Genomic DNA, 26,177 nt, shown 5'->3' with positions numbered 1-26,177 from the left:
CGCGTNAGGTCCGCCTGGTTGCACCCCCGGACCTCGCGGGACCGCGGCGGCGCAGGTGAGGTGCGGGTGCGGCTCTGGCTCCGCGCGCTCGGCCGGGCGGCTGCGGGCTGGAAGCGTTTCCCCCCGTGCCTGTACCTGGAGAGGGACGGCCGGGCTCCCGAGCGGCGCCTCCCAGGTGGCTGTCCCGCAGCGACACCGAGCCTGTGGGTGAATATTGTGGGTAACTGGTCGTATGCAAAACTGAAAATGCGTAGTGTCCGTGTGCACCACTGGCCTGCCCTGCTGTGTTACAGAGTCCTTAGAGTCAGAAGCCTCCGAACCCTTGCACGGAAGCAGGGGTTGGATTATTGAACTGAATCTGTCTCACAGGCAAAGCTTTCCTTTCCTCTTCTCACTCAATCCTTTGTGCTTTCATAGTAGATAGGAAAAATAAATAAATTAATTAATTAAGTTTTACCCTTCCCCAGCTGCTTCGTTATCCTTTGGACGCCGCTTTTATTCAATATAATACTACGGTCAGCTCTGATGCACTGGGGGGCTTTTTAAAAATTATTAGCTTACCTTAAATCCTAGACAGTTTTCTCCGACCTGGAGTCAGTTTTGCAGTTTCTTCCTCTTTATAATCAAGCTGATCTGAGCTGTAGAAATACAAATTAGTTTTAATATTACCTAAAATTAGGATAAATTTCCTACAGAAGCACCATATTGTGTGGCTTAATAAGAAAATGTTTAGAGGCTTCTGCCCGACTTTTCACTAGCATAGTACATCTAGTTTAATAAGATCTTTAAAACGAAGTTGTTTTGCAGTTACTTGTGTTATTATAGATCATAACCATCTTATAAACAAACTGGGTGGCTTGGCCAGGCACGGTGGCTCACGCCTGTAATCCCAGCACTTTGGGAGGCTGAGGCAGGTGGATCATGAGGTCAGCAGTTTGAGACCAGCCTGGCCAACATGGTGAAACCCCTCTCTACTAAAATACAAAATTAGCCAGGCATGGTGGCCAGCACCTGTAACCCCAGCGACTCCACAGGCTGAGTGCTCTTTTGTTTTAGCAGCAAATCACACATAGCAGAGGTTTCTATATCTTAACATGGAGAAAGACTTCTGGTTCATTTTCATGTTAACAAAATGAATTTCCTCCGAGTTAATCAAAACTGGCTAGTATCAGAACTGAAACTGAAAGTATAAGGGGAAAGGCAAAGGGAGAAGCTTCTGCCCCTGTTGATAACTCTTGATTTTCTCCACTAGGAAGAAGTCCCCGAGGAGACTTCCCCATAGGAGTTCACAGAAAATATTGAAATGTCAGGTTCCACGCCATTTAAGATGAGATTAGTTCATTTAGACCTTAAAGGAGCTCCACCAAAGGTCTCATACCTCTCAGAGGTAAGGACTCCCTTTTATCTCTAGAGCATCACTTTTTGCCTTGTCTTCATTCTTTAAAGTTTTGAGCAGTGTTCTGTGGAAATGGGTGCCTAGAACACAACCGCAAGGTTCTTGGTGGAGGAAGATGGTGGCAGCAGCGTTGATTTTGAATTTCCCCCATAGCCTCTCACAAAAACAGAACAACCAGGATGACAAAAAAAAAAAAAACAAGAGAGAGGACAAAAGAAACTCACAGCTTCTTTCTTGTGGGTGGAAGTGTGTCTTTCCAAAAAGATATGTTCAAGTCTTAACCCCTGGGACCTGTGAAGGAGACTTTATTTGGAAATAGGATCTTTGCAGATGTAATCAAAGTAAGATGAAGTTGTACTAGAATATGGTGAACCCTAATCCAGTGATTGGCATCCTTACGAGGAGCAGGAAATTTAGAACCTGAGACACACGAAGGGAAGGCAGTGTGAAGACCCAGGAGGACACCCCACGGTGCCGGCAGCCAAGAAGGTCATGATGCGCCGTGAACCCCGAGATGCCAAGGATAGCTGGCGATCACCAGAAGCTATTGAGAAGCAAGGAAGGGTCCTTCTCTGCAGCCTTCAGGGAGAGCTGGCTGTGCTGACACCTCGATTTTGGACTTAGGGTCTTCAGAACTGTGATAGAATAAGTTTCTGTTTTCAAAAACCACCCAGTTGGTTTTTGGTTTTGTTTTGAGAGGGAGTCTTGCTCTGTTGCCCAGGCTGGAGTACAATGGTGCAGTCTCGGCTTACTGCAACCTCCACCTCCTGGGTTCAAGCAATTCTCCTGCCTCAGCCTCTGGAGTAGCTGGGGTTACAGGCGCCCGCCACCATGCCTGGCTAATTTTTGTATTTTTAGTAGAGACGGGGTTTCGTTGGCCAGGCTGGTCTCTAACTGCTGACCTCATGATCCACCCGCCTCAGCTTCCCAAAGTGCTGGGGTTATAGGCGTGAGCCACCGTGCCCGGCCAAGCCACCCAGTTTATGGTCATTTATTACAGCAGCCCTAGAAAACGAAGACACTCTTCAACAAAACGAGGTATCAGGGTGTCCCCACGGATCCCAAACTACAAGTGGGTGGGGCCAAACCATAGACAGAATAACACCTGTGTGGGGTTAGCAGCCAAGCAGGAGGTAACAGAGGAAAGAGGGAAATGCCGACAGTGCTAAGACCAGAGGACCCAGAAAATAGCCTCAAAAGTAAATAAAGGTCTTGTTTGGACGAACGGAGGCAAGATGGCACAGTTCCAGGTTCTTCACCGTCAACTTTCCCGCGCCCGGGAAACACAGGGGTCGACTGGCAGGCGCAACCCGACCTCTGAGGGAGAAAAACCGGAACCAGCCTAGCCACGCCTACCAACCCGCCTATGTCCCGCCCACTGCCCGCCCACTCCCGGGCCCAGGACATAATAGCCCCTCCCGGCGGGCGTGCGGTGCGAACTTCCTTGGCCCCTGCTCGTGTGCGGACCTAGGAACCTCGCCCGAGAACGCCGGAGCGACTTCGTCGGCCTCCACCGCCGGAGACCGGTGAACCTCGCCCCTCCTTCACATTGGCAAGTTAATAAAGTTTTTTTTGCCTTGCCTACTTGCCTTTTCTCTGGCATTTGCTCTGGGGGTCGCATTAAAGCAAATCAGGTCTCCCATAGGGAGAAGCGGGGCAGAGTTTTAATGGCTCCTGTCTGAGATTGAGTGCAAAGAGACTTAAAGGAGGGTGCAGGGGAGGCCGAGGCTGCAAGACTCTCAGATATACCTAACGAAACTTTCAGGAGGGTGTAGGGGAGGCCCGAGGCTGCAAAGTTCTCAGAAATACGTAATGAAACTTCCTTCCAGAGGAACAGCACCCCTGCTAAGGACAAAACGGGGAAAGAATGCGGCCGGGCGCGGTGGCTCAAGCCTGTAATCCCAGCACTTTGGGAGGCCGAGACGGGTGGATCACGAGGTCAGGAGATTGAGACCATCCTGGCTAACCCGGTGAAACCCCATCTCTACTAAAACTAGCTGGGCGAGGTGGCCGGCGCCTGTAGTCCCAGCTACTCGGGAGGCTGAGGCAGGAGAATGGCGGGAACCCGGGAGGCGGAGCTTGCAGTGAGCTGAGATCCGGCCACTGCACTCCAATCTGGGCGACAGAGCGAGACTCCGTCTCAAAAAAAAAAAAAAAAAAAANGGGGAGGCCGAGGCTGCAAGACTCTCAGATATACCTAACGAAACTTTCAGGAGGGTGTAGGGGAGGCCCGAGGCTGCAAAGTTCTCAGAAATACGTAATGAAACTTCCTTCCAGAGGAACAGCACCCCCTGCTAAGGACAAAACGGGGAAAGAATGCGGCCGGGCGCGGTGGCTCAAGCCTGTAATCCCAGCACTTTGGGAGGCCGAGACGGGTGGATCACGAGGTCAGGAGATTGAGACCATCCTGGCTAACCCGGTGAAACCCCATCTCTACTAAAAACTAGCTGGGCGAGGTGGCCGGCGCCTGTAGTCCCAGCTACTCGGGAGGCTGAGGCAGGAGAATGGCGGGAACCCGGGAGGCGGAGCTTGCAGTGAGCTGAGATCCGGCCACTGCACTCCAATCTGGGCGACAGAGCGAGACTCCGTCTCAAAAAAAAAAAAAAAAAAAAAAGAATCCACATTGAACTGGGCAGGAACAGCGAAGGGAAAGGGGAATGCTCAGGTCCTGGGGAAAGGCGTCCAGAAGAGGTGGAAGTCAAAAAGTGCTGCAGAAGTAGCTACACAGAGCCTGCAGTTTCTAATACCACATGGCAGCAGTAGAGGAGGGGGCCTTGAGGCTGGCCTGTCAGCATTGCAAACACAAGAGCCTGTTCTTAAAAATGAGCAACAGGCTGGCCATGATGGCTCACGTCTGTAATCCAGGCACTTTGGGAGGCCAAGACAGATCACCTGAGGTCAGGAGCTTGTGACCAGCCTGCGAAACATGGAGAAACCCCGTCTCTACTAAGAATACAAAAATTAGCGAGGCATGGTGACACATGTCTGTAGTCCCAGCTACTTGGGAGTCTGAGGCAGTAGAATTGCTTGAACTCAGGAGGCAGAGGTTGCAGTGAGCCGAGATTGCACCACTGCACTCCAACCAAGGTGACAGAGCAAGACACCATCTCAAAAAAAGAAGGAAAAAAAAAAAAGAAAAAGCAGGAAAGAGTATTAACATCATACAAAGATAGGTAAGAAAAAGGAAGGCCGGGCACGGTGGTTCACACCCCTAATCCCAGTACTTTGGGAGGCCAAGGAGGGTGGATCACAAGGTCAGGCGATCAAGACCATCCTGGCTAACACAGTGAAACCGTGTTGCTACTAAAAATACAAAAAATTAGCCCCATGTGGTGGTGGGCACCTGTAGTCCCAGCTACTCGGGAGGCTGAGGCAGGAGAATCGCTTGAACCTGGGAGGTGAAGGTTGCAGTGAGCCGAGATTGTGCCACTGTGCTCCAGCCTGGGTGACAAGAGTTAGACTCCGTCTTGACAAAAAAAGAAAAAAGATGATCTGAATAGCATTGCAACAGTGAAGGTGCTCCAGACACACCGGCCCACTCAGCAGGAAACACTGTTCCATAATATTTCATAATGAGATAAAAGATACTCGGAAGATGACAGAAGCTGTGAAAGAACAGCATAAATCAGAAATAGAAAAGCCCAGGCCATGGCCGGGCGCGGTGGCTCAAGCCTGTAATCCCAGCACTTTGGGAGGCCGAGACGGGCGGATCACGAGGTCAGGAGATCGAGACCATCCTGGCTAACACGGTGAAACCCCGTCTCTACTAAAAAATACAAAAAACTAGCCGGGCGACGTGGCGGCGCCTGTAGTCCCAGCTACCCGGGAGGCTGAGACAGGAGAATGGCGTGAACCCGGGAGGCGGAGCTTGCAGTGAGCTGAGATCCGGCCATAGCACTCCAGCCTGGGTGACAGAGCGAGACTCCGTCTCAAAAAAAAAAAAAAAAAAAGAAAAGCCCAGGCCAGGCTCAGTGGCTCACGCCTGTCATCCCAGCACTTTGGGAGGCCAAGGCAAGTGGATCACTTGAGGTCAGGAATTCGAGACCAGCCTGGCCAACATGTGAAGCCCCGTCTCTACTAAAAATACAAAAATTAGCCAGGCGTGGTGGTGGGCGCCTGTAATCCCACCTACTTGGGAGGCTGAGGCACGAGAATCGCCTGAACCTAGGTGGTAGAGGCTGCAGTGAGCCAAGGTTGCACCACTGCACTCCAGCCTGGGCGATAGAGCAAGACTCAGTCTAAAAAAAAAAGAGAGACAAGCCCAGAAATGTGGTAACTAGACAAAAGGAAGGTGTAAAAAATTGCCTGTGGAGCTCAGAAATGAATTCTAAAGAAAAAACATTTTTTTAATGAAGACTAAACTGTAAGAAGTATAAAAGTGAGTAGATACCATGGAAAGTGCAGTATTTGGAAACAGATGACAGAAAAGAAAAAAGCAAACATGGAGAGATGAAAAGGCATTCTGACAATTGAATATGGCAAAGAAGACTGAACTTACACACAGCTGATGAAAAGCCATTCTGACTTGGGCTGGGTGCAGTGGCTCATGCCTGTAATCCCAGCACTTTGGGAGGCTGAGGCAGGTGGATCATGAGGTCAGGCGTTCAAGACCAGCCTGGACAACATGGTGAAACCCCGTCTCTACTAAAAATACAAAAATTAGCCAGGTGTGGTGGCAGGTGCCTGTAATCCCAGCTACTTGGGAGGCTGAGGCAGGAGAATCACTTGAACCCGGGAAGCGGAGGTTGCAGTGAGCCAAGATCGCGCCATCGCACTCCATCCTAGGGGACAAGAGCAAAACTCCATCTCAAAAAAAAAAAAGAAAAGGCGTTCTGACAATTGAATATGGCAAAGAAGATCCAAGTTACACACAGCTGGAGTCCCTGTTTCCGTTATCTGTTGCTGCATGACAGATCTCCCAAACTTAAGGTCCCCATTCATCACTCCTTGTGTTTCTGTGGGTTGGCTGCATGGTTCTGCTTTTCTGACCGAGGCTCCTCAGGTGGTCACAGCCCCGTAACATGTAGAAACATCTGATGGTCTGTGTGGCCTTCTGTGTCCAGCAGTTCATCCCGACTGTCAGCTGGGGCTCCTTGGTTCTCCTGCACATGTGTCATCCAGGAGGCCTAGCGTGCACCTGTAGTCCCAGCTTCTTGGAAGGCTGAGGCTGGAGGATCACTTGAGCCCAGGAGTTGGAGGCTGCAGCGAGCCATGATCATGCCAGCACACTCCAGCCTGGGCGACAGAATGAGACCCCGTATGTTAAGAAAAGAGGCTGGGCACAGTAGCTCACACCTGTAATCCCAGCATTTTGGAAGGGTGAGGTGGGCAGATCACCTGAGGTCAGGAGTTCGAGACCAGCCTGACCAACATGGTGAAACCCTGTCTCTACTAAAAATACAAACATTAGCTGGGCGTCGGGGCAGGCCCCTGTAGTCCCAGCTACTCGGGAGGCTGAGGCAGGAGAATCACTTGAACCCGGGAGGCGGAGGTTGCAATGAGCCCTGATCGCGCCATTGCACTCCAGCCTGGGTGACAGAGCAAGACTCCATCTCAAAAAAAAAAAGAGAAGGAAGTGGGGAGAAGAATGAGGGGGAAGGGACCCCATGAGTACAGCCCAGGAACAAATGAGTTCTGCACCTCTCACCTCCCCCGGGTGCTGACCCCAACCCTTCAGAGCCCTGCTCCCCCTGCCCCAGCTCCTCCTGCCCCATCCCCCATGCCTTGCCATTCTCCTTCAGCCTGGCTTCCTGTCCCCTGTGCCTTGCCAGTGCCTCTCAGCCTGGCTGCCCTGCTGGGCCCCTGTACGTGAAGAGCTGCTTCTCAGTGGCTCCCTGCTGGCCGGAGCCATCCCTCCCAAGCTGAGCCACCAGCACTAACCTATTGAGTAGCAGCCCTGTTTCATAGCATATCTCCCCTGCTGTGCAAAACAGTCACTGGAACGGGGAGTTTCATTTGGCATATAACATAAAGTACACATTCCGGATTTAAGGTTCCTAGGAAAAATAGGAATAGCAACTCCCACAGTCTCCACAGGCTGAAAGGGAAAGCGTCTCCCCTCTGTGGACATGCCATGTCACTCATGCTCCAGCAGCCACTTCTTCCTAACCTCTTCCTGTTTACCCCCCAGATTTTTCCTCTGTTCCGTGCACTAGGTGCAAATGGCCTCCTCATTGAGTATGAAGACATGTTTCCCTACGAGGGCTCTCTGAGGCTGCTGAGGGCCAAGTACGCCTACAGGTAACACTGCCTACAGGTACCACCGCCCGTGGCAGGGACGGGCGCAGTGGGAAAGTGGGGAAGGGGAGGTTCCGCAGGGTGGGAGGAGCAGCAACCTGGAGGTGCGGGTGGAACAGTCAGGAAATGAACAGTGGTGGGTACATTACTTTTCTGTCTTTTAAAATTCATCTCTTTAATTGTAAAAAATAATCATAAAATGAAAACAAAGTTTCGTTTCAGTCACTGGAGAGAATTTTGAAACATTTAAAGGGCGAGTAAGCATCAGCAGCGTCCCCTACACGGAAAAGCTGTATTTCCTGTCTCTGTCCTGCAGGCGTTTCCTCTGTTGACGGGAAGGCCTGGAGAAGACTGGGCTAGAGAAGGCTAGAGAAGGCCTCCGCATGGGGAGAGACTGCTCTTCAGGCCACAGTTGAGCCTTGAGTTAGAGAAGTGAAGAATTAAAGGGGAGAAAAAATCAATAAAATCAGGTGTGGTGGAGATGGGAGGCCCCTGGTCCGCGTTAAAATCACAGGTCTCTGTGAAAATCAGTGACAGCCCCAAAGATAAATGTGCAACGGACACTAACTGGCCAATCCCAAAGGGAGAAACAAAAAAGGCCAATAAGCGTATAAGAAAATGTTAAGGCTGGGCGCGGTGGCTCATGCCTGTAATCCCAGCACTTTGGGAGGCCGAGGTGGGTGGATCACTTGAGCTCAGGAGTTCGAGACCAGCCTGGGCAACACGGTGAAACCATCTCTACAGAAAATACAGACATGAGCCATGGATAATGGCATGGACCTGTAGTCCAAGCTACTCGGGAGGCTGAGATAGGAGGATGACTTGAGCCTGGTGTTAGGTTTTTTAAAGGGAAGGCAAGGGTTAAAGAAAGAGAGGGCAGCTCTACAGCAACACAGGTATGTTGCAGAAACCTACAGAGGTGGGGGACCAGCTTAATGCCAGAGCGCACCGCCGCTTACAGGCTGGGCACTTCCAGGCCTGGACGGGAGGGGCTGGGCAGTAGGGCTTGCTGCCGGGAAGATGTTGAGAGACGTTCCTGTGGTGAGGCAGTTGGGTCCTTGTTCCCGGCAGAATCTGATCAGGATGTTCCTTCACTTGGGTCTTTGGCCAACAAGGTGTGGTCGGGATGTTCCCGGGCCGTGTGGTCAGGTGGTTGGGATATTCCTTCAACCCAACAAGGTGTGGTCGGGATGTTCCCGGGCCGTGTGGTCAGGTGGACAGGATGTTCCCGGGCCGTGTGGTCAGGTGGTTGGGATGTTCCTGGGCCATGTGGTCAGGATGTTGGGCAGGATCTTGGGCAGACCGAAGCCCTGTGGAATGTTTCACTTCAGCCTGGGTCTGGAAAATGGTAGGGGGCTTACAAAATGGTCCAGTTTGGATTAACACCTGGGAGCCAGAGGCTGCAGCGAGCTGATATTGCACCACTGCACTCCAGCCTGGGCAATGGAGCCAGAGTTTGTCTCAAATAAAAAGGAAAAAAAAAAAGGAAAGAAAGAAAATGTTAAACCCTCATAGTACTCAAATCAAAGAAACTAAATCAACAATGCAACACCATCCTGGCCACCAAACTGGTAAGGCTTCTAAAAAAATTGTAAGACTCGGGCCGGGCGCGGTGGCTCATGCCTGTAATCCCAGCACTTTGGGAGGCTGAGCAGGTGGATCAAGACCAGCCTGACCAACATGGCGAAATCCTGTCTCTACCAAAAAAATACAAAAATTAGCCAGGCGTGGCCAGGTACAGTGGCTCACGCCTATAATCCCAGCACTTTGGCAGGCCAAGGCGGGTGGACCATGAGGTCAGGAGATCAAGATCATCCTGGCCAACAGGTGAAATCCCGTCTCTACTAAAAATATAAAAAGTTAGCTGGGCGTGGTGGCAGGCGCTTGTAGTCCCATCTACTGGGGAGGCTGAGGCAGGAGAATGCCCGGAACCCAGGAGGCGGAGCTTGCAGTGAGCCGAGATCATGCCTGGGCGACACAGCTAGACTCCATCTCAAAAAAAAAAAAAAAAATTAGCTGGGTGTGGTGGTGCACACCTGTAATCCCAGCTACTCAGGAGGCTGAGGAAGGAGAATCGCAGGAACTCAGGAGGCAGAGGTTGCAGTGAGCCAAGATCATGCCACTGCCTTCCAGCTTGGGTGACAGAGCAAGACTCCATCTCAAAAAAATAAGAATAATAATAAATACAATAAATAAATAATTGTAAGACTCTGTGTTGATGAGAATGAGAAAGAGGAAAACTACCTGCTGGTGAAAGTAATGTGACGTCTGTTCTGGGAGGACTTCGGCTCCATGTGTCAAAACAACCCACACCCCATGCAGCCCACATGTGGTTAGACCAGAAGAGAGGAACAGTGAGCCAGGGTGTTGGCCTGCGATGAGATGATCAGGGGTTTGCATTTTCTTCATACTTTTCTAGTTTTCTTCCTACAGTGAAGATGTTCTGTCTTTTGATGTGAAAAAGTAAAGTACCAGGGTTCCTTTGAAGCTTGAAACAGGAATATTTAAAGACTTGACATAACTCATAAATCGATAGAATGGATTAGCCTAAAATGGTTCAAACGCATACAAAAACTAGAAATAGCTTTTTTTTTTTTTAGATAAATTCATAAATGACAGCTCATTTGTGAAAAACAAAGAGGTTGACCCAGAGCAGTCAGCCCTTCCCAGGATGTGACCCTCCGGCAGGGGACGTGTGCCCCAGGGATGATTTCAGATTGAGGCCCTGTGGTGGGCCTGCCCTCGGGCAGCTGCTGACCTGGCTCTGGGTCTGCTGACCTGGCTCTGGGTAGACTGTGGCTCCTTCTGTAGCACTTTTTTTTTTTTTAGACAGAGTCTTGCTCTGTCTCCCGGGCTGGAGTGCAGTGGTGCGATCTCGGCTCACCGCAAATTCTGCCTCCTGGGTTCAAGCGATTCTCCTGCCTCGGCCTCCCAAGTAGCTGGGATTATAGGTGCCTGCCACCAGGCCCAGCTAATTTTTGTATTTGTAGTAGATACAGGGTTTCACCATGTTGGCCAGGCTGGTCTTGAACTCCTGACCTCAAGTGATCTGCCCACCTCGGCCTCCCAAAGTGCTGGGATTAACGGCGTGAGCCACTGCGCCCGGCCTTGAGTAGTTTCTTGTAAAATGTGATGACTTCATTCTCATGTTGCGGGTTGAAAAGCAAACTGTTACTTGAGGACGTGCTAGAACATCATCTTCCCAAATTTTAGAGCAGGTACCTTTCCAGAAACCAGGATATCTATCAAGCTTTGTGGAGTGAGGGCCTCACCGTTTCCCGGAGAGCCCCCTAGGGCCTGATGAGGAAGGGCTGGGGGCGTGTGGACATCACGTGCTGCCCACGTGAGCCTCTCTGCATGAATTTTGTCTCTCCAGCCCCTCTGAAATCAAAGAGATCCTGCATCTGGCTGGACTCAATGAGCTGGAGGTGATTCCCTTGGTGCAGACATTTGGACACATGGAGGTGAGTGGCAGGATGGAAGTTACCTGTTACCTAGTGCCAGGCGTGGAGTCCAGAAGCTGCAGGCTGGGCCAGGCTTGTGCCCAGGGGTAGGTGTAGCGGGCCTGTGGTTGGGGTGCAGGCAGTGCAGCTCAGCACAACACAGAGAGGACTTTGGTCTAGGAAGGAGCTGCAGGTTGGGGCAGGCTATCTGCCTGAGGAATGGAAGGAAAGAGCCAGAAAGGGGGTCCTGGAGGCTGGGAGGTGGTTTCCTTTTTAACTTGTATTCATCAGAATATTACTATGTGAGGTAAAACACAGTATTAAAGAAAGAAAAGGTGCTTTTCAGGCCAGGTGCGGTGGCTTACACCAGTAATCCAGCACTTTGGGAGGCTGAGGCTGGCGGGTCACCTGAGGTCAGGAGTTTGAGACCAGCCTGGCCAACATGGTGAAACCCTGTCTCTACTAGAAATACAAAAATTAGCTGGGTATGGTGGCGGGCACCTGTAGTCCCAGCTACTCGGGAGGCTAAGGCAGGAGAATCGCTTGAATGCAGGAGGTGGAGGTTGCAGTAAGCCAAGACCATGCCACTGCACTCCAGCCTGGGTGACAAGAGCAAGACTCCATCTCAAAATATATATATACACACACACACACATGTTCTTATATATATATATATACACACACACACATACACACATGTATGTACACACATATATGCATACATATATACACATTCTTTTTTATATATATACATACTCTTTTATATATGTATATACACACACACACACATACTCTTTTTCACATCTGTATCAGACAGGAAGTGATGCAACATTAACCACCACAGTTTGATTTAATGGCTCTTAGGTTCCATTTATTTCTCTAACAGCTACACCATTCTGGTTTCTATTTCCACACACCGCGGGGGGGGAAGGCTGTTCTCACTTACACACGCCGGTGTTCTGGCCATGCCACCGAAGTTCCTTCCCACAGCTTGGTCCTCCGGCCTTTCTAGTTGGTTCTCCCCGTCACACTCTGCCCTAGGACCTGGCGTGCGCTCTTAGCCTCCTGCCACCTCTCTACAGAACGTCCCTCCCAAGGCCACCAGGGTCCCCCAGGTCACTAAGTCCAGGGATGGTTTTAGTCCTTTCCGGCTGGACCCCTCGGTAGCTTCTGGCATCCCCAGCGGCTCTCCTGAGCCCCACACTTTCCGGCTTCCCCCTGCCTCTGACTGTGCCTCCTCGGTGTCTATTTGCATTTGCCTCTCTGTAGCTGGCGGTCCCCAAGGCTCCTCTCGGCCCCTGTCCCACACTCTCTAGATGGTGCCATCTCTGCTCCTGCTTTCTCTTCATCTTCATCTTCCTCTTCCACTTCTGTCTACACCTCAGCAACTCCAGACCTCCTGGGTTACAGACCCTCATCCCCAGCTGCCTGCTGGTCACTTCCACTGAGGGGCCTCCTCCAGCCTCTGGTGTGCACACCAGAAGCAGACCAGCCACGGTCAGCACCACCACCCACCCGCGCCCTGACCCATGTTGGTCCTGCTGCTGCTGCTCCTCCTCCTCCTCTGTCATGCAAGCACCACCCCGTCTAAACCACTACTGACTCGCCATGAAACTCTCTTAACGGGTCTCCCAGGGCCACTCTGCCCCTCCGTGCCGCTCTCCCCACCGCAGCAAGTCACAGCACAGCTCTGACTACTCACACCTGCCATCTCCTTAAAAGACACTGTTGTCAGGGCAGAACTGATTGCCACAAACCAGGTGGCTTAAGACAACAGAAATGTTCTCTCAGTTCTGAAGACCAGACATCCAAAATCAGCATGTCAAAGGGTTGGTTTCTTACTGAGGAAGACCCTCCATGTGTACATTTGCTATTAGTATACCCTTGTGTGCTAGTTTTTGAGACAGGGTCTCGCTCTGTTTCCCAGGCTGGAGTGCAGTGGTGCAATCTTGGCTCACTACAACCTCCGCCTCCCGAGTTCAAGTGATTCTCCTGCCTCAGCCTCCTGAGTACCTGAGATTACAGGCGCGCCCCACCACACCCGGCTAACTTTTTGTCTTTTTATTAGAGATGAGGTTTCAAGATGTTGGCCAGGCTGCTCTCGAACTCCTGGCCTCAGGTGATCTGCCTGCCTTGGCCTCTCAAAGTACTGGGAATACAGGCATGAGCCATGGTGCCCGGCCTAGTATACTTCCTTGGTATACTAGAAATAACTGCTTGTGTGTATTACCCATTTTTTTCAACTTGAGTTTTTAAGGTTCTTTATATGTCCTAGATGCAAGTCCTCTGATGGAATTTGCAGGTATTTTCTCCCAGTGTGGAGCTTACATGCTTTTGGTGTCATTTCTGAAAACTTGTTGTGATCACCAGATCACAGAGATTTTTCTTGTATTTTCTTCTAAAGTTTAACTTGTGTGCATTTTTCATTTAGATCTATGATCCATGTTGAGTGTGGTATTTTTATTCTTTCTCAGAACCCTTGAACATTCAAGTTGTCTTGAGTCACAGTCTCACTCTGTCACCCAGGCTGGAGTGTGTGGCACAATCACAGCTCACTGCAGCCCTGAACTTCTAACCTCAAGCAATCCTCCCACCTCAGCCTCCTGAGTAGCAGGGACCACAGGTGTGCGCCACCACACCTGGCCAGTTTTTTTATTCTGTGGAGATACCAGGTCTCACTATGTTGCCCAGATTGGTCTTGAACCCCTGGCCTCAAACAGTTCCCCCACTTCAGCCTCTTGGAGTGCCAGGATTACAGGTGTGAGCCATTGCACCTGGCCCCATTTTGAGTTAATTTTTTTGTTTATTTTTCTTTTTGTGAAGAGTGAGGTCTCACTATGTTGCTGGGCTGGTCTCAGACTTCTGGGCTCAAGTGATCTTCCCGCCTCTGCCTCCCTAAGTGCAATTTTTTTTTTTTTCTTTTTCTCAAGACAGAGTTTCGCTCTGTCGCCCAGGCTGGAGTGCAACAGCGTGATCTCGGCTAACTACAACCTCCACATTTCGAACTCAAGCAATTCTCCTGCCTCACTTCCCAAGTAGCTGGGATGACAGTGCCTGCCACCACACCCGGCTAATCTTTGTCTTCTTCATAGAGATGGGGTTTTGCCATGTTGGCCAGGCTGGTCTCGAACTCCTGACCTCAAGTGATCTGCCCGCCTCGGCCTCCCAAAGTGCTGGGATTACAGGCGTGAGCCACCACACCCAGCCTCCTTTCATTCTTAGAATATATTCATAGTAGTTTTCTTGAAATATTTGATAAATTCTATATGTGGGCCCACTGAGAGTCAGAGTCTGTGAACTGGATTCTACTTTCCAGTTTATTTGCACATCACAGAATTTTTGGTTGAGAACTGAACATTTCAATGAATACATTATAGCAAAGCTGAATGTTTACTCCTTTCCCCGGTGGCTGGTGATGCTCGTTTTGTTGTTTTCTAGCAAGTGGTCTGCATTTAACCTGCAGGACCTGCCCTGGGCCGTGTGTGCTCACTGATGTCTGTGCTGAGATTTTTTGGTTCTTTTTTTTTTTTTTTTTTTTTTTTTTTTTTTTTTTTGAGACGGAGTCTCGCTCTGTCGCCCAGGCTGGAGTGCAGTGGCTGGATCTCAGCTCACTGCAAGCTCCGCCTCCCGGGTTCACGCCATTCTCCTGCCTCAGCCTCCCAAGTAGCTGGGACTACAGGCGCCTGCCACCTCGCCCGGCTAGTTTTTTTTGTACTTTTTAGTAGAGATGGGGTTTCACCGTGTTAGCCACGATGGTCTCGATCTCCTGACCTCGTGATCTGCCCGTCTCAGCCTCCCAAAGTGCTGGGATTACAGGCTTGAGCCTCCGCGCCCGGCCTGGTTCTTATTTTTACGTTTTATCCTGGCTTCCTAGGGTCACCCCTCTTTCTTCATAGCTGGTCGTCAGCCGAGGGTTTGGGCAGAGGTTGTGCTCCCACACCTTGAGCCCACAGGCCTCCTCCCCTTGCCATAGGGCTATGTGTGGGCGGTGGGGGGTGCACCCCCAGGTTTGCGCAGTTCCCACCTGGCCCTCACAGGTCCCTGCACGTGTGTGTGGCTGCTGTCAGCCAGGCCTGAGGACAGTGTGCAGCACCATCTGGCTTTGTGTTTCCAGGGTCACCCATTAAATCTCCAGCCAGTCCTGGCTCTCCCCAGCAGGGACTGACCCCTGGCAAGCGGAAGACTGGGTCTTTTCTCCAGTTGCTACTTCTACTGACAGTGCCCTCAAAAGGGGTGGGTTTTTACCCAACCTCAAGTTAAGTCTGCCCCTTTGGCAGCAAAGCTGTGGTTTCCACACTGAGGGGGAAGGGGGCAGTGAGCAACCATAGGCTGAGGCCACAGAGTCTCTGTTCCTATGCAAAGTTATAGTGGTATTTCCTACATACACGTTTTTCTCTTTTTTCTTTTCAGAGACAGGGTCTCACTCTGTCGCCCAGGCTGGAGTGCAGTGGCGTGATCATGGCTTACTACAGCCTCAACTTCCTAGGCTCCAGTGATCTTCCTGCCTCAGCCTCCCAAGTAGCTCGAACCACAGGCAGGTGCCACCACACCCGGCCACTTTTTTTTTTCTTAAACTGATTTTCTTTTTAAAAAATGTATGGCTGGGCACAGTGGCTCATGCCTGTAATCCCAACACTTTGGGAGGCCAAGGTGGGTGGATCACAAGGTCAGGAGATCAAGACCATCCTGGCTAACATGGTGAAACCCTGTCTTTACTAAAAAAAAAAATACAAAAATTAGCTGGGTGTGGTGGCGGATACCTGTAGTCCCAGCTACTTGGGAGGCTGAGGCAGGAGAATGGCATGAACCCAGGAGGCGGGGCTTGCAGTGACCCGAGATCGCACCACTGCACTCCAGCCTGGGCGACAGAGCCAGACTCCATCTCAAAAAAAAAAAATTACTTAGGCTGGGCACGGTGGTTCACACCTGTAATCCCAGCACTTTGGGAGGCCAAGGCAGGCGAATCACTTGTGGTCAGGAATTCAAGACCAGCCTGGCCAACATAGCGAAATGCCATCTCTACTAAAAATACGAAAATTAGCTGGGCGTGGTGGCACATGTCTGTAATCCCAGCTACTGGGAAGGCTGAGGTGGGAGGATTACTTGAACCTGGGAGGCAGGGGTTGCAGTGAGCCAAGATTGTGCCACTGCACTCCAGCTTGGGCGACAGAGCGAGACTCCATGGGGTTTCACCATGTTGTCCAGGCTGGTCTCAACGCCTGAGTTCAAACATTCTGCCCACCTCAGCCTCCCAAGGTGCTGGGATTACGGGACTGAGCCTCTGTGCCTGGCCTAATGTTTTTGTATTATCCGTAGATTTGAAACAGAAGCCCCAGGTGGGCAGAAGGAGATGAGCCCCATCCTCCGCCCCCAACGTGAGCTCCTGTCTCTCCACAGTTTGTGCTGAAGCATGCGGCCTTCGCCCACCTGCGGGAGGTGGGCCCCTTCCCCTGCACCCTGAACCCCCACGAGGCAGAGTCCCTGGCACTGGTGGGCGCCATGATCGACCAGGTCCTGGAGCTGCACCCAGGCGCCCGATGGCTGCACGTCGGGTGTGACGAGGTGGGTGCCGTCACCCCAGCTCTGCGCAGGACACTCTCCCCTATCATGGCTTGTCCTTTTAAATAGGAAAATCGTCCAGGCACTGAGGCCTAGAGCCAGGCTTGTTCCCCTCAGGGAGCCCCGTCCAGCATCTTCTCTGGGTGGATGGACGGTCTGGCACGGGACAGCCTGCAGAGCCCAAGGGAGGTGCCCTCGTGTCAGATGAGACCACCCTGGGCAGCTGGGTTGGCAGAGGCCTGTGGGTGGTGAGCAGGTTCACACCCCAGGACCAGCAGTCAGCGCGAGTCAGGGTGCAACTCGAGGGACACCCTTTTGTTGCTGAGAGGAAGGAAGTTCTGCATTTGGACCCTAAAGCACCCACTGGAAAAGGTGGTCCCCAGGCGGTGCCGGAGATGTGCCCCTTCCAGCCCAGTGAGTCCCCACCCTCGTCCCTCCCTCCACTCACTGGACTCCAGCTCAGTCAGGGCCTGGGCAGGATGCGGAGCTGAAAGGACCAGGGTTGGTGCCCACGGGGCTGGGAGGTTCTGCAGGGCTGTGGCTCATGGGGAACCCAAGCTAAACATTTTAGCTCCAGAAGTTTCCTTTTTTTTTCTGAAGGAAATCAGAGTGTGTAAAATGCACATAAGTTTTACCATTCTAACCATTTTAAAATATAGGCTGGGTGTGGTGACTCACACCTGTAATCCCAGCACTTTGGGTGACCAAGGTGGGTGGATCACCTGAGGTCAGGTATTTGAGACCAGTTTGGTCAATGTGGTGAAACCTCATCCCTACTAAAAATACAAAAATCAGCTGGGTGTGATGGCGGGCGCCTGTAATCCCAGCTACTCAGGAGGCTGAGGCACGAGAATTGCTTGAACCCGGGAGGTGGAGGTTGCAGTGAGCTGAGATCACGCCACTGCACTCCAGACTGGGCGACAGAGCGAGACTCCAGCTCTAAATAAATAAATAAACAGGCCGGGCGTGGTGGCTCACACCTGTAATCCCAGCACTTTGGGAGGCTGAGGCAGGTGGACCACGTGAGGTCAGGAGTTCGAGATCAGCCTCGCTAACGTGGTGAAACTCCGTGTCTACTAAAAATACAAAATTAGGACAGGCATGGTGGCATGCACCTGTAATCCCAGCACTTTGGGAGGCCAAGGCAGGTGGATCACAAGGTCAGGAGATCAAGACCATCCTGGCTAACACGGTGAAACCCCGTCTCTACTAAAAATACAAAAAATTAGCCAGGCCTGGTGGGGGGCGCCTGTAGTCCCAGCTACTTGGGAGGCTGAGGCAGGAGAATGTTGTAAACCTGGGAGGCAGAGCCTGTAGTGAGCGGAGATCAAGCCACTGCACTCCAGCCTGGGCGACAGAGCGAGACTCCATCAAAAAAAAAAAATTAAAAAAATAAAAATACAAAATTAGCCAGGTGAGGTGGTGGGTGCCCGTAATCCCAGCTACTCGGGAGGCTGAGGCAGGAGAATCGCTTGAACCCAGGAGGCGTAGCTTGCAGTGAGCCAAGATGGAGGTTGTGCCGCTGCACTCCAGCCTGGGTGACAGAACAAGACCCTGTCTCCAAAATAATAAGTATAAACGTCAGCACCTCTTCCACACATTCATGGTGTGGATGATCACCCCATACTGAAGCCCCGCACCCATCCCCAGCCCCCGGCGACCACGGTCTGCTTCCCATCTCGGTGGATCTGTGCGCCTGGGCATTCCACGGGCACCAAGTCACACAGTGTATGACCTGTGTTCCTCTGGGCTGTTGGCCGCCAGAGATTGGCTCTCTGTTGAGGCCGAGCCGTGTTCATGGTGGGGGACGCTGCCCTATGCTGGTCCGTCATGGGGGATGGACCCCTGTGGTCTCCGCTTTGGCGGCTGTGAGAAGAGCTGCTGTGAACATTCACAGGAAACCTGGAGTAGAACTTCAGGGCTCAGTGAGGAAGACAGGGACATGCTGGGGGTGGTAAGCAAAGGCCCCGAGCCCCTCCCTGGCCTCCTCCCCACAGGCAGTGGCCCCTCTCTGTCAGGATACGGTGTGAACCCCGGACCCTCCCACCGGTGTGCAGGGCTGCCAAGGCAACCCCATCCCGCTCCCCCCTTGCAGGTCTATTACCTCGGAGAGGGGGAGGCCTCGCGCCGGTGGCTGCAGCAAGAGCAGAACAGCACCGGGAAGTTGTGCCTGTCACACATGCGGGCGGTGGCCAGCCGCGTGCAGGCCCGGCGCCCCAGCGTGACACCCCTGGTGTGGGACGACATGCTCCGAGACCTGCCTGAGGACCAGCTCGCAGGTCGGCCAACGGGGCTGGGGGAGGGGTGGGCCACTGACCTGCCCAAGACCCACGGCTTCAAAGAAAGAAGGTGCCGTAGGAAGTGGGCCCCAGGGTGAGCCCCAGCCCCGCACAGACCTGCCGCCACCACCTCCTGCATCCCCGACACCGGGTCTGAGTCGTTTCCCTAGAAGCCGTGGAGGTTTGGGCAGGAGAGCATGGGCCTGCCCGGTGGCCTAGAGAGCTTGGGAGTGACCCGCCCTCGTGGCAGCCTCTTCCAAGGCCAGCCCTGCTGGAACTGGGGGCCGAGGTTCCCGCTGGCAGCTCCTCCAGACCCTGGGCCCTGCTCACTCTGCCTGAGGCTTTGGGATGAACTGCTGAGCACCTTTCTGGGCCAAGAGGTGGTACTCAGACACCTGGCCCTGTTCCGCACAGAGCCCTAAGGCTCAGTGAGCCCCATGGCAGAGCTGGGAGCCAGGATGTCCTAGGGCCGTGCTGGCCTGGCAGCTCCCACCCATGCATGGCCACACAGATGACTTAGAGTGACCTCCATTCAGCCACGTGGTCCAGCTGTGCCTGTGGCTCATGGCCTGGTAGAGCAGCAGTGGGAGCAGGGTCGCTGCAATGGGCGCTGGCTTGGGAAGGCGCTGTGTGGCTGTGGCATTCATTGTCCAAACCCAGCATAGTGCCAAGTCTGTTTTAAAAAGATATCTGTGCTCACACTTTCAGGCAAATCGAGAACAGGTGGGTCCGAGGGGCTGAGGGTGTGGTCCGGGTATCTCACCAACCTCACTTCCACTCTGTCTGCTCCATCTGCAGCATCCGGGGTGCCGCAGCTGGTGGAGCCGGTGCTCTGGGACTACACGGCCGACCTGGATGTGCACAGCAAGGGTCAGTGCCAAGTTGGGGTGTGTTGTCGTGGCCACATGACTGGGAAGGCCATCCCTGGCCCTGTGACCCTGCAGCCCAACTGCCCAGCCTAAGGCCTGCATGGGTAGAGGCCAGGGCACAGCTCCAGCAGACCCCAGCCCATGGCGCCTCAGGATGGCCGCCCTGCACCGGTGCCTCACCTCCCCATTCTACCAGTGTTTTCCACCAGTGTTTTCCAGTGAGCAGGTGAACCAGGGACCACGTAAGCTCTGGAGTCTCCCCGATTGGGACCCAGGCTGGCCGTGTACACTCTGGAGTCTCCCACGCTGGGACCCAGGCCTGGCTGTCACAGGCAGCTTCCATGTCAGCTCTGGGTATAGCCCCGGGAGACATGTCCGGGGCCATGTCGGCCACCTCTCCGGGAGCCACTCACCTGTTTGCTTTCTCACTCAGTCCTCCTCATGCAGAAGTACTGGCGGTGTGGCTTTCCGCAGCTATGGGCAGCCAGTGCCTTCAAGGGTGCCACGGGGCCCAGCCAGGCCGTGCCCCCCATCAAGCACCACCTCAGGAACCACTTGCAGTGGCTGCAGGTGGCAGGCAGCAGGCCCACGGACTCACTGCAGGGCATCATCCTGACCGGCTGGCAGAGGTAAGCCCTGGCCAGTCAGAGGGTCCAGGGCAGCTCTGGTGGTCACCACATCGGCCTGTCCAGCGTCTGCTGAGGCCCTTCCCAGGTCGGTCAAAGGGGAAGCAGCCCAGGCCTCTGAGAAGAGCTGCAGGAGACGGCCATTTGGGGTTGGGCCCTGCATTCCAGAGCGGCCACAGAGGGATGCTGCTCATGTGTTCAGGGTCACAAACACATGGTCCCCAGCCCCCATGCCGCCCGTGTGCACTGCACCTGAGGCTGTGTGTGTGTGTCTTGCTTGTGGCACAAGGAGGGGTTTCGGTTCTTTCAGGATTTCACTCAGTTGCTAGAAATGCCATCTCAATTCAGACCCCACGAGAAGGTTCTCGGGTCTTGCACAGGAAAGAATTCAAGGCTGAGCGCAGTGAGGGGAGATCACCAAAAGGTGCCCAGTGACAGAGGCCCTTGGAAGGCCAGCACAAGCGTGCCCGGCTCTGTTTTCTGTTTTTCTCACATCAGGGTCTTGTCTATGTAAACACTAAGCTGTGCTATCTGTGGGTGGGCCAACAGTGTGACAGAATGTGTCACTCCATGGGCTGAGCACGGTGGCTCATGCCTGGCCAACAGTGTGACAGAATGTGTCACTCCATGGGCTGAGCACGGTGGCTCATGCCTGGCCACGGTGGCTCACGCCTGTAATCCCAGCACTCTGGGAGGCTGAGGCAGGTGGATCACTGGAGGTCCGGAGTTCGTGACCAGCCTGGCCAACATGGTGAAACCCCATCTCTACTAAAGATACAAAAATTACCCAGGTGTGGCAGCATGTGCCTATGATCCCAGCTACTCAAGAGGCTGAGGCAGGAGAATCACTTGAACCTAAGAGGCAGAGGTTGCAGTGAGCCAAGATCACGCCGCTGTACTCCAACCTGGGCGACAGAGCAAAAGTCTGTCTCAAAAAAAAAAAAAAAAAAGAATGTATTACTCTATGGATTTAGAGAAAACTGTCCTGGACATTTCAGTGTGTAGCCTATGGAAGCCCAACTGTGGTGACCTAGAAGGCACATGCTGTCGTGGGTATGGGGACGCCAGGGCTGTCCGCTGTTGTAGGAGTGGCCCCTGCAGGTGTCTAAACGCTTCCTCAGTTGTAAACATCCCGTGACTGTGGGTCCTGCCTGGCAAGAATGGGCCTTGTTAGTCTCATGAAGGAGCTGGGCCTCCATGGCGTCACCCTCCGTGGTGTCACCCTGCTGCTCCCAGGTCCCTGCTCCCCTGACGACACCATGTGAAAAGCAGAGCTACAGATAAACCCCTGGTCGCCGGCCAAGTCCTGACCTTGGGTCTCATCTCAAGTTAGAGGGTTGGGGGGCAGATGGTGCAGGTGCCGTGGGCTAGGCAAGCGGCTGGAGGCAGGACCCCGCCAGGGGCCCCGTGCCCTGACCCACAAAGCTCAGATTCGGATGGAGTTAAGAATTTCATGGTGGGGACCGCAGAGCCTGGTGGGCCAGCCTGCTACGGGGCAGCTCACAGCTGCCATGCATGTCCAGAGCTGGCAGCGGCTCTTTAGAAGCTTCCAGATAGTTCCCACTGTTTTGTTGGGATACAGCTCTGTCTGCATAAACCAGGACCGTCCGTAGAGCAGGGCGAGGCTCCTCCTCCCCAGAGGGGCGGCACATCCTTCAGGCGAGCCTGGGGCTGTGGCGTCAGGCATCGCCCAGCCTTCACCTGTGCTCACACCTGGGGCGGCATCTGTCACCCACCTCACAGCTGAAGAAACTGAGGCACAGGCAGGTGGAGGCACCCTACCCGGCAGTGGGAAGCCCCGACTCCCACCCCAGGCCAGGCTGAGGTCCCCCAGCCCTCGCTTGGGAAAGATGCTGCCGGTGACCTGCTGCCTGCCAGGCCTGATCTCGCACCCTCCTCATGGGGTCTTGGGGAAAAGCTGCCACCCCCACCAGCCAGACAGGAGGCAGCCGAGGGAGAGGGTGGGGCAGGAGAGGCCCTAGGAGCGGGGTGTCAAGGGCAGCCCCTAGGAGCAGGAGCCCTTTTCTCAGAGGCCAGAGGTGCTGGGGGGAGGGACAATGACCGGCCACTCACCCAAGGCCCACCCAGAGTTCCCGTGGCTCTGGAAAGATCACAGCAAGGAATCCCCACGCTCTTCACTCGTCCGGTTTCTAGAATGGAGTTGATGTGAGAGCCTTGCCACACAGAACCCGTCTTGGAAACCCTGGGCCCCGTGGGTTGAGGGGATCAGGCTGCCCCCACGGCCCTGGAACAAGAGCAGGGATGTCCCGAGTCAGAGCACCTGTGTCAGGCTGGTGGGGGTGGGCTGTGGAGCTGAGCGCCCCTCTCCTGGACCCAGGTACGACCACTTCTCTGTGCTGTGCGAGCTGCTCCCTGCAGGAGTCCCGTCCCTGGCCGCCTGTCTACAGTTGCTTCTACGCGGTACGTCTGGTCTGGCCACCCCAAGCCCCGCCAGCCCCTCCCAGAAAGACCCAGAGGGCAGGAGGCCAAGCACCCAGAGCTCCAACCACCCTGCTGGACCGCGGTGGTTCTCACAGCAGGAGGAGGTCTCACCGCCCCAGCTCAGCCACCTGCCTGCCCTGAAGTCCACCCAGGCCGGGCCTGCACCCAGGTCTCCAAGCCTAAGCCTAAAGCAGGCTGGAGAGTGACACGGGACGCACCCCTCAGACACAGTGAATCCGCAGAAATGCACGCAGGTCAGATGTGGGGAGCAGCACCACCTTTGCTGCACACACATCCTGCACACCTGGCCGAGCAGGTGTGTGTGGGGCGCAGGTACCCGGCCCTGGAAGGCCCTGCACCCTGGACCCAGCACTTAGACTTCCAGGTTGCCTGAGGGAGCAGGAGGACCTATGGGCAAGGGCAGGCCCTGGGAGCCCCTGGGGGTCAGCAGGGGACTTGGCCAGATGAGCCGTGTGCGTGGAAACTCGCAGGCCACACAGGAAATTAGTGACCGCGTGGTGCTGACACAAAGAAAAATGGCCGAGACGTGCTGAGAGCAGGACCCCCAGGCGCGGCAGCCCAGGGACGGGGGTGCGACCAGTGAGGACACAGAATGAGACCAGATTGACTTAGCTGCTGAGTCTGAACTGCTTAGAAAAGGGCAGAAATGATAAAAAGACACCCACATGCCCCACAGGAAAGAGCTGCGTTAATATGGATGGTATTTGCAGCGTCCCTTGCCCACAGCCCCACCCGCCACCCCTGGGACTGGGGCACTGCCCTCCAGCCGTCAGCCTCGTGCAGCCAGTACATCCATGAACAGCTCGGAGATTTGTCCGCGCTGGTGCTGGTGCCCACAGGCCTCATGGGTTTGTTTTGGGTGCTCTAGAATATTCCATTGATTGTGTGAACCACAGTGGGAAACGCTGCGTGAGCCCTGGACACCTGTGCGGGTTGGGCTGTGCCCAGCAGGAAGAACCACTTGCTGTCTGGGTGTTGCTGCTGGCAACACAGTCTTATTTCTGTTTTCTCATTTTTAAAATAACGAATGTATTTCACATGTTTAAAGGGAAGCAGCAAGCCCATCTGCCCCCAGGTCCCCGTGGGGCCGGCACACGCAGGGCTGGGTCTGGCCAGTGGCTCTCCAGGCTGCCCGCCTACTGCCCCAGCACCTAGGCCTGCAGGTCCCAGTGTAGCCCCTGCCCTCCTCCAGAGGTCCCTCCAGCTGCCCCACTCTGTGATTTCAGGAGGATTTGATGGAGATGCTAAAGCGAAAGTGGAGAACCTTCTTGGGATTTCCAACCTGGAGATGATGGACCCTGTTAGGCAAGCACCCTGCAGCCCTCCCCGTCCCATTTCCCCCCTCCCCTTCCTTCTCTCCCCTTCCCCCGCCTGTGGAGACAGCTGTTCTCAGCAGGGCTTTCTGCAGGGAGGGGGCCGGCTCCTTCCCTGGCAGCAACATCCTTGCCCTTGTCACACAAGTCAGCCTCCATCTGCGCAGCTCTGTGGACGCGCTGCTGGAGGGCAACACGTGAGTGTGGGAGGCAGGTGTGGGTGGGAGGCAGGTGCAGGTGAGGGGCAGGTGTGGGTGAGCAGGCAGGGACGGGGCAGGTTCACAAGCCCCACCCCACCCCCAGGCACAGGAGGAGGCAGCCTCATCCTTCACAAAGACTTTCTGGGGGACATAAGACTTAGAAATGTCTACCCCACTCTTAAAACATTTTCTGTATTACTGTAAAGCTGCCCCACGGCTGCCTTGGTAGCCCACGGCACACCCGTATGTGGATTTGCCCCAGGTACATCACCGGCTGGTTCAGCCCCTACCACCGCCGGCGGAAGCTCATCCACCCGGTCATGGTTCAGCACATCCAGCCCATAGCACTCAGGTGAGACCCTGGGCTCTTACAGGCTGTGCAGCCGTGGGTTCCCTGAGGACTGCTGCTGCTGTTGACATGTCCCTCAACTAGAGAGAGCGTGGAGGGTGAGCCCCTAGTTGTAAAGGGCCCTCTGGCCTCAGATATGCAGCTGTCACTGACTTGTTCCTCCAGACACACCGATGAGATAGGGTCAGTAGCCCCATTTTACAGATAGGTAAGCTGAGGCACAGGGCAGTACTGACCATGGGGTTGAGGGCAAGTCCCGAGTGTGCAGACTGCGCGTTCACGGCGCCCTCACCCGCAGCCTCCTGGCGCAGTGGAGCACCCTCGTGCAGGAGCTGGAGGCCGCCCTACAGCTGGCTTTCTACCCGGATGCCGTGGAAGAGTGGCTGGAGGAGAACGTGCACCCCAGCCTGCAGCGGCTGCACGCTCTACTGCAGGACCTCAGCGAGGTGGCCAACCCCCCACCCCACCCACCAGCCCTGGCAGGGACGCTGCTCAGGACCCCTGAGGGGACAGCTCATGCCAGGGGGCTCTTGCTGTGGGCTGGGGGCCTCTGCGCTGCCAACTGTCAGCCAGGGCAACAGGGGCCCACGTGAGTGCTGCATCCTGTGGCCCAGCAGTGTCTGGCCCACACACAGTTCCTGAGGGCCCTGGGCAACCCCTGGGGGAGAGACTAGAAAACACAGAAGGAAGCAGCACAGGGAGACCCGCTTTGTGACACTGACTCTTCGGAAATAAACAGTGGAGGCTAAGGGTGACATGCGAAGGGTTATTTATGGTTATTATGACCATGTCCTGCAGAGAGGGGCTGGCAGCCACTACTGAGGAGGAGGGTCCCACCTCTCTCGTCGGCTTTCACCGAGGCCACAGCCAGACCTGGGGCAAAGGCGTTCCCGGTCCTACCCAGCCATTCCTGGGCCTGCCGCCTCGGGGCTCACAGGACCCAGGAGTCCCCGGTTCACAGGCCGGGGCATCAGGCCAGGCGCTCTCGGTGCACACTGCACCTGGGAGGACCTGGGTGCACTCGGGAGACCAAGAGCCCCAGCGGGTCAGGATGGTTGGCATTCAGCTCCTGTGAGGTGGGGGAGAGAGGCTGGAACTCAATTTCTGCAGAAAATCTCCTAATTTTTCTTGTTAGTTTTTTTGCAAAGACAGGATCTTGCTGTGTTGCCCAGGCTAGTCTTGGACTTCTGGCCTCAAGCAATCCTCCCGCCTTGGCCTCCCCGCCTCCCAAAGTGCTGGGATTACTGGCATGAACCATTGCGCCCGGCCGGAGCTCCCGGTTTTTAAGCACTGCACAATACTAGAAGACCTGACCTTTTTTCTGGCCTCGCAGCTTCTGCTGAGGCTGAGGGTGAGAAACAGAGAGACCCTTCTGTGACGACCACAGGGGCAGAGCGGTCTATGTGCCGAGATCCTGGCATCATCAAGGGAGGTGGGTCCTTG

At 54.3% G+C, this 26,177-nt stretch overlaps 1 protein-coding gene across 1 annotated transcript; it reads left to right on the top strand.

Moving 5' to 3' along the window:
• Positions 1 to 25,489, top strand: HEXD (hexosaminidase D). Its single transcript, XM_017879169.1, is given in 15 exon segments — positions 1 to 55; positions 1,253 to 1,387; positions 7,527 to 7,636; positions 11,010 to 11,097; positions 16,474 to 16,638; positions 18,731 to 18,914; positions 19,713 to 19,784; positions 20,217 to 20,412; positions 22,748 to 22,830; positions 24,099 to 24,226; positions 24,229 to 24,382; positions 24,648 to 24,737; positions 25,033 to 25,194; positions 25,197 to 25,280; positions 25,283 to 25,489. Coding segments are annotated over 14 exon segments (1,767 nt in total). The 5' UTR covers positions 1 to 55; positions 1,253 to 1,303; the 3' UTR covers positions 25,450 to 25,489.
• The last annotated feature ends 688 nt before the right edge of the window (positions 25,490 to 26,177 follow it).

Source organism: Rhinopithecus bieti, unplaced genomic scaffold, assembly GCF_001698545.2.
Source record: "Rhinopithecus bieti isolate Rb0 unplaced genomic scaffold, ASM169854v2 scaffold_9899, whole genome shotgun sequence".
NCBI classification, from domain to species: Eukaryota; Metazoa; Chordata; class Mammalia; order Primates; family Cercopithecidae; genus Rhinopithecus; species Rhinopithecus bieti.
The sequence above is the reverse complement of the archived record's forward strand: the minus strand, read 5'-3'. Positions and strand labels throughout refer to the sequence as shown.